At 44.6% G+C, this 11,506-nt stretch overlaps 1 protein-coding gene across 1 annotated transcript; it reads right to left on the bottom strand.

Moving 5' to 3' along the window:
* Positions 1 to 1,996: 1,996 nt before the first annotated feature.
* Positions 1,997 to 11,038, bottom strand: ZC3H12D (zinc finger CCCH-type containing 12D). Its single transcript, XM_027733827.2, has 5 exons — positions 10,656 to 11,038; positions 5,619 to 5,758; positions 4,449 to 4,683; positions 3,741 to 3,847; positions 1,997 to 3,015 (listed from the first exon to the last, which is right to left on the bottom strand). The coding sequence occupies exons 1-5, from the start codon at positions 11,036 to 11,038 to the stop codon at positions 1,997 to 1,999; spliced, it is 1,884 nt and encodes a 627-aa protein (XP_027589628.2).
* Between the last annotated feature and the right edge of the window lie 468 nt (positions 11,039 to 11,506).

The raw sequence follows: 11,506 nt of genomic DNA, 5'->3' as shown, positions 1-11,506 counted from the left end.
AAAACTGTCAAGTTCTGTGAAGATAAATCATATCTCCAAACTCCAAATTATAATTTCTTGGAGCCAACCACATTGGCAAAAGAAATTGAACAGATACAGTATATTATTTCCTGAGGATTCTTTAAACACCACCACCAAAAAAAAGAGCTGGTGGTGGTTTCCAGAGGGAAAACCGCTTTCAAAAAATGCATTGTGTGATAATGTCACTACATGTAAATTACTACTCCCTTTTCAAAAGCAAGAGAATTCCAACTTCTCAGTGATGACCATGTTTAATTCCTGCCTGGAACCAACAATACTGATTGCACTTCAGAGAAATTAAATACTGCAGGGTCAGAGAGTTTGAAAATCCCACCTGAATGATGAAGCATCAGTGCTAAGAGGATTGGAAAACAAACAAAACCAAACACCAAACAAAACCAAGAAAACATCCAGACAAACCCCAGAAAATAAGGAAGACATTATCCAGAACAAAGTGTTATAGATGAATGTTCTATAATGTGTTAAAGCATTTTTAAAACATGTCATACTGACATACTTAAACTTTGGTATAATGCCAAAAACCCTCAGGGTCAACCTTAGTATTTGAATTATAACCTGAAGAATTCAGTGGAATAATACAGAAATTAGCAGCTTTACAGCTTACTGAAAATCAAACATGTCCCAACAGGACATATTTTAAATATTTGTGATCATAAATTATCTGTATAATTGCATTATGGGGCCACATTTAGGAATAAAGGGTTAAGTCAACAATAGTTTTCTTATTCAATACAAGAGACACTTTAAGGCTTTTTTTCTTCTTTTTCTCCTCTTGGCATCATTTGGATTTCTGAATTTTTTTAATTACCAACCCTTAGCCCTCAGTCCACATCAGGAGTTACACTGAAGATGACTTCCTTGAGTTGACTTATGTTGTGCGTGGTACCTGAGAAATGTACCTGCAGCTCCCTTCAAGGGCTCTGGTGTAGCTCCACCACCTCTGCTAGTGATTCTGTGTGTTCTCAGCATTGCTTAATAAACATGAAATATGTCTTTGAAAGCTCACTTATATCAGGCTGGGCTTGTATCGGCTAATAACACAGACCCAAAGATGCCTTCTAGCAGAGAGCACAGCCCTATGTTAGGGGAAAATGGCCAAATAGTTTTCTATGCTAGCTGAGCAAGTAGTCATGGGGAGGTCATGGGGGAGCCTGTTACTGAGGACAGTGGAAGTTGAACAATAGGTTGGGACTTCAAAAACATACCTTATGTTTCAGGGCGTTAATGAAACTCTATGCCATCCTGAATCCAGTCACCAGTGAGGTTCAAATGCTGACAGCCCAGTTACCCCAAGCCGTGCTGTTCCCTTTCCTGGGAGGTGGAATGCGATCCCACTACAGTGGACGACAGCCTTTGCCTTGACTTGATGTCCTGTGCAACATAACTGGTTGATACTTGTATTCCTGGAACAGGTGCAACCCTTGCCATAACACACTTCAATAACAAGCCTCAGAATAGCATCTTTTTGCCCTAGGACTTGTGCTTATTGGGAAAGGTTTGCTCTGGAGATTTCACAGGTTTCTGTGTCTTTGAATCAGTAAAGCCAAACAAGCAATATGATAGAATCATAGAATGGTTTGGGTTGGAAGTGACCTTAAAGATCATGTAATTCCAATCCCCTTGCCATGGACAGGAATACCTTCCACTAGAGCAGGTTGCTCAGAACCCCATCCAACATGGGCCTTGAGCACGGCCAGGGTTGGAGAATCCACCACTTCTCTGGGAAACCTGTTCCAATGCCTCACCACCCTCACAGAAAAGAATTTCTTCCTCACATCTAAACATACCCTCTTTCAGTTTGAAGCCATTCCCCCTTGTCCTATCACTACAGTTCCTGATGAAGAGTCTCTCTGGCTTCCTTCTAGACCCCCTTCAGATACTGGAAGGTGCTATGAGGTCTCTAAGCAATCTTCTCTTCTCCAGGCTGAACAGCCCCAACTTTCTCAGCCCGTCTTCATAGGGGAGGAGCTCCAGTCCCCTTATCCTTGATATCAGGGTACAAAGTCATGACCTGGTTCATCTCGCTGTAAGGAAAAAGGGAGCACAGCTCCCTGTATATGTTTACTTGCTGGGCAGAGGATGGCCTTTCAGCTGGGGCGCGCCAGTAGTCACTGTAAGAAGTACTGGGGTAAGCACGGGCTTTCTGGAAGAAGCTCGGTCTGTGGCTGGAGTCTAACAGGAAGGGCTGCCGTGGGGGCTGGCTGGGGGAACAGTGCTGCTGCTGCTGCAGCTGGTGCTCACTGTACAAGTGAAGCATGTCAGGGGGAAGAACTGTGGACTGCAGCAAAACATGCTGCTGAGTCCCCAGGGTCTGTTTGTGCTGAGCACCATCGGGGACGTAGCAGCTCCTCTGCCCCGTTCTGTGCATGCCGCAGCACTCATGAGGCCAGCTGTGCTCTGGGCACATCCCGCCTCGCGCAGCGGGGAGCACTGTTTGCTGGAAAGGGCGCCCCAGTGAGGTGTGGTCCAAGCTATGAGGGTGGCGAAGTGAGAACAGCTTGTGCCTGAGGTCACCGCAGTGATGAGGGTTGTCCATCACCTCCCTGTCCTGAGAGGTTTGTATGGACCAGTTATAGCTGTAGGTGCCATCACCAATGGACATGGCTGACATCTGCTCCAGGAGCGGCTGGTCTCGCTCTGGCTGTGGCAAGCACTGGTCCAGCCCCAGGTCAGAGCTGGGACCACCAGCCCAGGCACTGGATATCTGCTCAGGACAGCTCCTCTGGGAACTCCCTGAGTAGGAGGAAGGCCCTGCACCGCCTCTGGCTTCTTGCAGAGTTTCTGTGCAGGCTTCACAGGGTGCAGGCTCTCCTCTGGTCTTGTACAGTGAGCAGTTACATCTCTCCTCCTCTTTCCCCAGGGTTAACAGGACCTTTGTTTTGGCCCTGAGCTCATCAGCAACTGAAAGCTGAGCTTGACGTAGTCTCTCTGGATGGTAAAATTTGCATTTATTGCCATAGGTGCATTTTTTACCTGAAAGAGTCAAAAATATCAGGCAGAAGGTTGTCACTAGCACCAACATCAATTAACACACTCATCACTTCTCCCCAGCACCAGGCATTTGCATGGGTGTGATGAGAACAAACAGGGAAAAGAGGAACTGCTATTTTCGGATTTGGTACTGTTGACCTCAGATTTAAATAATGCTGACATAAATAACAGGGTGAAGCAACAGTGAAAGGAAGTTTCTGCTATTTTGGAAGTGTCTGATATTCATTTATGTTTTGGTTCCTGCACTCAGTGGGTTGGGACGTCTGCTGCTACAAAGGGTTGCTTTAAGAAATGGCATAGGGGTTTACCTCTGAGAAACCTGCACATTGCTGGAGAGGTGTTGGGAGGGGAAAGGGGGAAAGTGTTTGGATGGATTTTCCCAAGTGCTACAGCACAAGTTCACTTCACAAAGTGAGAAATGTGTGCAGGCAAGGTGGTCAACACAGCCATGGTGCCCAGTTTGGGTGCTGTGTGCAGGCAGGGATGGAGGAGCCAGAAATAGCTGCTGCCTTGGCTGAGGTTGAAGCTACTTAAGCAGGAGAGGAAAAAAGCGTCACACTTTAGAGCAGCCCCAACCTAAGTCCCTACCACACAAAGCAGGACAGCACATGGCAACGTCACTTGCCCTTAAACGAAGGGAAGCACCACTGGGATGTAAGGGGCAGGAGGAAGAGGAGGGGCAGTTCATAGCATAAGAAGAAACCCACCATAGGGGCAAGGCTGCAATTTTTTTTCAGGAAGCACTGGCTTTTTGCTGAGGAAGTTATCAAGAGTAGGTCCATGCCGGCCTAACGGATCATCAGGAGGCATAAACCTGGAAAAGTAAGAAAAGTCACGGATATAAGCACTTGTCCATGCACACTGGATGTCTCAATGATGTGCATTTCCCCAGAACACCTGAGCTCAGCTCAGCCTCGCAGACATGGTGCAAGTGCCTTATTGAAAACCTTCCCCAATGGGGATGGTGAAGGGTCAGAGAGACCAGCTTCCTGTCTCTTCTGTTCTAGAAAGTTATGATTACAAAAGCACAGGAAAAAGCACTGTTCTGTCTTGTAGGAGAATTAAAAATACTGCCAGCCGGGTTTCTCTCATGGATTTAATTCTCTTTCTTTTAAGAAACAGAAATTAGAAGATACCAAGCTGTGGTTTAACATCCCAGCTTGAATTGGAAAGAAGCAATGCTGTCATTCAAATAGAAAAGTTCACAGAAGAGTGACATAGGAGAGTTTAACACCAAGTAGTAGACTACTCCTGAGGGAGTAGGAACTCAAGAAACAAGATAAGAGAAGTTGCAGTAAATTCCTCTCAGAAAAAGGCTCATGTATTCTGCTCCTGGTGGGTCATGCATTGATGTTGGAGCTGACTTGGCCCATAATGTTTAAATTCTAGATTGTATAACACAAACTGTCTCTTACCTGTTACTGACAAAAGAGTACATGAGTAGTCGCTGCTCAATAAACCATTTCCATTCAGGGTTTTCATTTTGGAGATCCCGGTAGTGGTCATTGGAAACAATGACTCCATCTTTTTCATAAGCAACTTTCACTATATAACGATCATCGTAGCAAACTACTCTCTTGCCTTTCACCTTCCGAGACGGTGTGTAGACAAGGATCGATTGCTTTTCAAGCTCTTCAAGAATGTGCTGATCTGATTGGGTGGTTAGCAGAAATGGATAGGATGAGGGGGGGGAGGAAAGAAAAGAAAGAAACTAACTAATTAAAAATGACCAGGTCTCAATCATCTGCTAGATGTTTCAGCAATTTAGGCAACTTACAGCGCTGTGATTTTCAGATGCACTGATATCTGGTATTTGGCAACTTGTAAAATTTGAGACACCTTTTTTTTATTTTTAAGTCTTACCTAAAAGGATGCCTTGAATTCTACACCAGAGGCATACTGAACCCTTGTAGTGCCCTTTTTACCCTGCTAGATCTAGAAGGCTCGTAACCAGCCCTGGTGTGAGCTTTGTTTGGAGATAAAATGTGTGTGATAAAACAAAGAAATAAACTTCTTTTGCTGCTATTTAGAACACTGACTTCTTAACATTCCTGGTCTGCAAAAAGGCAGATCCCCAGATGCTTCATCTGCAGACACCAAACTGCTGGCACAAATCCTGCAGATTTATTCCCATACAAACTGAGTCTCACTCCCCTCCATAGACTTTTGCTGATACACTTCCTTCATCCTGAAGAGGAACCCTCTTCCGTGAGGGTTCCATGTACCTTCTGTATCGGGTAACAGGCTAACAGATAATAGTCATGCAGTAATGAATGTCGCTGACTCCTGGCTGGACTTAAAAGCTCTGTAGACTCACTGTGAGCTGGAAAACTGCTTCTTTAACTCCGCTGGCAACAACTTGTGCTTGTAAAGCAGAAGGTTCAAAGCAGTGTAACAAATCCTTGTAAGTAACTAGCTACTAGCCAGGAGCAGTGAATGGGGCAATGAATTAATGGCTAATTTGAATGGTGGGAAGCCTGATACGCACCTTGCGCCATGCTTGTCTTTGCAGGGCAAAACTGTACTGGGTTCTTCACACCCCCTCTGTCTCTAAACTGCAAACTATACCCAGGATGGTCACCTACCTGCAATGGGACTGTCTTGTCGAGGGGGCTCCTTTCTCCAGAGTGGTACAAAGACCTTGATGTATGTGTGCCCCCTCTCTCGAAACCAATCCACCGCCAGCTGGATCCCCCAGCAGGAGAATACCTCTTTGTTTCCATGGCTATAAAAAAAAGGAGGATGATGAGACAAAGCTTTTATGAAGCTTAGAGTTCTCTTTAACCAAGCCAGTAAAGGCTAGAAAAGGAAAAATAAACAACTTTTGTGTCATTCACCAGTTTCCAAGAAAACAACCTGGCAGGGTGTCCTGGTTAAACAGATCCAAACACCTCTTCAGAAGCAGAACCAAAAAAATTTATCTGAAGCAGTTTGGATGCTTAAAAACAGAGATATCCTATTGTCCATTTTTATGACCCAAGCCTGTTCCTTCCATCTATATCTGCATCTGGGTGCACTTGGGTCCTAAAGTACCAGCAAGTTATTAGGTCCAGTCTTTACATGCCTTGTCTGATAAGGGTTTTTGAGGAGTGAGAGTTTCTTCCAGCACCAGCAGAAATCCATTAGGCTCTCCAGTGAGAAACAAAGTGTGGCAATAGTACCATTAATGGCTGAAGCGGCTGCAAGTGTGATCACAGGGCATTCAACTGCTGATCTCCTTCGGAAACAAAAGACAAACTATGGGGGAAGAAAAACTGCAAGAGGTAGGACAGAAAATATAGAGAACCTAACCCAGGACACCAAAAATGGGACAAGACATCAGTGGAGATGACCACAGGCACCTCATAAACACTTTTATCTTGCCCTAGTTGGTGGATTTTGTCTTCATTGCACAGAGAGGTAGGAAAGCCCTAGAACAAGTGTTGTCAAGGATGCCAGCAAGAAGAATTATCTGAAGAATTATCAATATTCAGCATAAGACAGAAAGGATATCACCTCTAATTGTTTTTCTTGAGGTTGTTTTCTAAGTTTCTCCCCCTTCCTGAAAGTTCATACTGCTTGGCATTCACTTATCTAAAATTCAACTACAATGCAGTGCATGTGTAAAGGAAGGTAATTTGTTAACTACCTCTGCACGAGGAAACTAAAATGAACTCTACACAAAGTCCTAAATGAATAAACGCCCTCACAGTATGTACAGAAACCTCATCCTTGTACTTTGACCTTTCTGGATAATATCACCACAGTCTCACTCAGGCTTTCACCTCTGGAAAATGGACTTGTAAATTACTCTCTCAATTACTACACCTACCTACAGTGACAGAGCAGTCAAGGACGATGCTGCAGTCTTAAATGACTCTCCCATCACCATCCCCTGGGGATTCATCTCTAGGTACTGCCTACTTCAGCCTCATAACCAAAGCTCCATTTTACACCCAATAAAAGTTTCCATCCTGAAATGGTGACCACAAATGAAAAATAGCACAATTAATAGGTACCTATTAATAGATACCAAGGCAATAGGAAGCCTTACAAAAACCCCAGCAATAATAAATGGTCTGAAGTGTTCGACACATCGAGAACAGCTGTTTTGTTTTAAACAAACAGCAGTTTGTTTTAAATGATAGGGTCTACCCAGGATACACATAACATCACCTGGACAGGTGAATTGGAAGTTTGGGTGGCTTTTTCAGATAACTGCCTTTAAAAGACACTCTAGGTACATCTTTGATGCCACGACTCAAAGAATGTTCAGCAACAGCCTTCTTTAACATTGACTGCTTATATATATAATCCTGCGAGCTTCAGGAAAGCTGGTCTAGATATACCCCAGTGCAGAAGGGGTACTCAAGCACAAGTGAGTCGGCCAAAACGCCAAGCAGAACAAGCAAATGAGGCACCTGGAACTGTTTCTCAGCATTATCACTTAATCCATTTCCTGCTACATTGCTACAGCCAAACCTGGGGACCGTGTACCTAAACCAGTACGTCCATGTGTGGTGTGCTGCACTGTCCACACGATGCCAGCATCTGCTGTGCAGCAGAGCAGGGGACTCAGAGCTCTACATTCTCCCTGTGTGGTCACAGATCAGCTCCTGTCAGTCAGTTATGTCCAGTCTGTGGACCATAACTGACCTGCCAGCAACAGGTTACATTGCACTTGAGTCACAGACCAGCATGGCCCATTTCTCAGAAAATGAAGCAGCAATTTAGCATCAGTAGCATGCCATCATTAGCATGCAGTAAGTCTTTTTTAAACAGTGCAATTCCAACTCCTTTGAGAGGAAGTTTAAGCAAAACAACTCCTTTTGAAAATTGCAAATGGCCCCATCTCCACTCGTTCGTGGCACAGACTCTGCCAAAGCTTTGTCAGAAAGGGGAGAGCCTAGTGCAGGGCTGCAGTGGCCTAGGAAAGGGCCTTTGTACCTATCACAGCTTTTAAACTAGGTGGAAGTGCAAGCACTAGAGTAGATAGCCTCTTTGGTGTGCAGTGAATAGGGTTATGACAGTTCCCTTTTCATATTAACACAACTCCATTTATTTTTCCCACTAGCTGTCCTAATTGTCCTGCTCACTTCCAATGGATAGGCTGGCAGGCAGCTAAGTTTCTCATTACATCTGATGGAAACACAAAGTGTACTGAGACATTTGATGAGTGAGACTGGCTGAAGGCAAGGTTATTTTCCATTCAGTTTCTATGGGTAAGCTGATTGATGGTTGAAGACTGCCAACTCACTCGCTTTATTACCCTGGGGCATATAAATCCTTTTCAAAACCTTGCAGTCTGCAGTAGGCCCTCAATGCCAACTCTGAAATGCTCCAGAAATACCAACCCTAAGATATACATACAAATGCTTGAGACAGTTTTCCCCACACAGGCAACTGCCTCTTGAAGCTTTAACTTTGATTGTTTCATCCCTAAACTGCTGCTTCTGCTGCACTTTTATGGTTGTTGGTGTTGACGGTGATGCAGTTTTCCCCAGCAATGAGACCTAACATCCTTCTCCCCTAACTTCTGCAGAGTCCTTCTCTGTCTGACAGCAGCAAACCAGAAAAAATTAAAACAAAGATACTGAAAATACACACTAGGCCTATCCCATTAGCCAAAGTAAATGCCATTCAGCACCACTTTGAAAGGCATCCAGGATAGGAAAGCAGCTCCTCTTAGGCTATGCCAGTTCAGTACCAGCTGAACTGACAAGCTCAATAGTCTCTCCCATCATCCAAGTAGTCTTTAATTTTATCAAGACAGAGGTTGGGGTGTTTGAGAAGAGCTGTAAAACCTTTGCTTTTCTGAAACTCAAAACTGCTTCACATTCCTCTAATTCCTTTTAGGTGAAATATTATGACTCCAAATCAGAACATCAGACTTCAATAACCTATCAGGCAAACATCTCTTGGACTCATGCTTTGGAATTTATTCTAGAAAAAAAATTTGAATTTACATGCCACAGGCATGTGTGGTTTCTCAAAACCCATTTTGGTGGGCATGTGGTCTAGGAAAGCCAATACAGCATGCTAGCTCAAACCATCCACTGCACCTGTAATGCTTGGTTTAAATAATCTCTCTCTAGCAAGCTCCCATGCACAGGCTGGCACAAAAGGATGATCTCAGAGCTTTCCCACAGTACTCCAAGCTCAACAAATGCCCTATTTCATCAGCTACCAACCTACTCTGAGCCTCCTGCTCAGTGGCCAGAGTGCATCTTCTGTCATCTTGGAAACAATGCTGTCCTCTGCCTTGTCCACCTCTGCCTGTTCTAAAAAAAGCCCTGGTAAATCATTGAGGATAAGGTTGTGCCAGGAGACTGGAGAACAGAGCACATGACCCCTCAGGGGTAATATTGTCCCTGGCACAATGGAAAGGTGGGTGAGCAGCTCAGCCACACTGCCTGAGTGGGTGATCAGTTCTTCTGCAGAGAAGCAAGAAGGACATCTCAAGAAGGGGCTAGGGTGAAAATGCAAAGTGGGGCAGGAGGTCCAAACACCTGGCTACCTGAGCTCATGGCCCAGACAAGGTCAAGCAGTTTTGCTCTGGTGTGTATTTCCCACTCCTCGTGAGTCACCCTGAGCAAGAAACCCTTGTTTTCAGCAAGAATTTCTGCCTTCACCCAGAAGATGGCATAATTTGCTTAGTCTCCAGTTGCTTTGGATTTGCTTGTCCACTTTGCCCTCTAACCAGAGGGAATGTGGTCTCATCTCACCTCACAGGACAGCAAACCAAAGGAGGAAGTCCTCCTTTGCCCTGTCCCAGCCTGCAGGGACAGGCTTGACCCTGCTGAGCGGACAGGGAAGTTAACAGAGGAAGCAGATGAATAGCCAGTGCATCCTGGAGTCTCTTGCTGTCCATACTGCTTGGGTAAACAGAAGCCAACCCACTGCTGTCTTTGGACATCCCATCCACATGGACATGCCAGGTTCCCCACCAGTAAGACCTCTTCCATAGTGACAGGGCACTGCCTAGGAAATGTAATTGGACAGGATAGGTTGATGTGACATTTCCCAGAAACAGAATTATTAAGGAGGAAGTGAGTCTATTCATTACAGGTCAACTATCAATTCCCTGGCATTTCCATAAAACTGAAGCCAAATCTAAAACCAACAAAAAATATACAACCCAGGAACATTTTTGGGTTTTACTTGCAAGTCAAAACATTACAACTGTGATATTGTTAGGAACCACAGTCACTTGTCTTTATTTCCCCTCTCCTTCTTAGGTTAGTTGAGTGAGTCTGTCTATATGTTCATCAGTTTTTCCTGGAAACTTCTCAGCGTATGGATTCGGAAATCCTAGGCACCCATTTGAAAAGGCAAGGAAATTCAATGGTGAGCTAAAAGGGAGAGATACTGCCACAAACAGTAGTGGCTAGCCAGCTGTTGCCTTATAAAAGGTCAAAAAGTAGAGCAAGCCAGTGATTGCATGCAACATGCTTATTTATGGGCATCAAGATATCAAGAACCTGTGCATCAGCCAAAGAAAAGGAATAAGTGATCGTTCATACATTATACATCAAATACATCAGTGCATCTCTCACCTGAAGAAAAAACATACTTCAATCCATCAGCTTTAAAATTCAAAAGCTTCAGAGGAAGAGAGATCCCTCTGAGGAAATGGAGCTTACCTCATTGCAACATTGCTGCCATCAATCACAATGGGTCTCAAGGAATCGGAAGAATCACTTTCGTCTTCTCCAAGCCACTTCAACCCTGGTGTAGTGCTACATGATCCACGGGCAACAAGTTTTAGTGGGGAAGGCTGAGCCTGGTTCTCCGGAGCTTGAGGTTTACTTCCCATCCGAATCAGTTCTTTCAACACATCATCCTCCAGGGCCTCTGGGCCCAGGTTCTCCAGCACTTTGCAGATGTCCTGCTTACCATAGCCCAGCTTGCAGAAAAGATCCAGCTTGCTCTGATTCACTTCTACTCCTGCTGCAGACACTTTTTTGGAGCGTGGTGGTACCGGTTTGCTAGAAATTGAACCAGCCAGTGCCATCTTAGCAGGCATTTGCATTCCTTTAAACCCAGTGCTCCTGTCTTCCTAGGCTTGTCCAACAGGCATCAGCTTTAGGGAGGGAAAGATTAGAAACAACCAAATACAGGTGTTAAGGAAGAATGTGCAGTAATCTCAGTTGTCTGCCTAGTGCACAGCAAAGAGACCATCACATCATCTATCTTCTCTCTGAGAAGACCGTCCAGTCTTCTCTCAGTATTAAAGCATTTTTCTGGTCCACTCTCACTTATAAAAGCACCAGAGTGTCCCATACAATGTTTGTCACTCTCCAAACATTATGTCAGACAGGTGTCATCTTAATTCATGAGCTATGCCAGCCTGCCTCTACACAGACAGCCTGTATGCGTGAATTGGTTCTTCAGACTTACCTCACAGGAAATGATATCAAGGACGGTGTAACCGGGGGATTTTCAACTTGCTCAGTGTGGTTTGTCAGCCAGAGATAAATATCTGTCAGATGTT

This window comes from Pipra filicauda, unplaced genomic scaffold (assembly GCF_003945595.2).
Source record: "Pipra filicauda isolate LSUMZ 115617 unplaced genomic scaffold, ASM394559v2 scaffold42_size3861933_pilon, whole genome shotgun sequence".
In the NCBI taxonomy this organism is placed as follows: domain Eukaryota; kingdom Metazoa; phylum Chordata; class Aves; order Passeriformes; family Pipridae; genus Pipra; species Pipra filicauda.
Note: the sequence above shows the minus strand (reverse complement) of the source record. Positions and strands in the feature narration are given on the sequence as shown.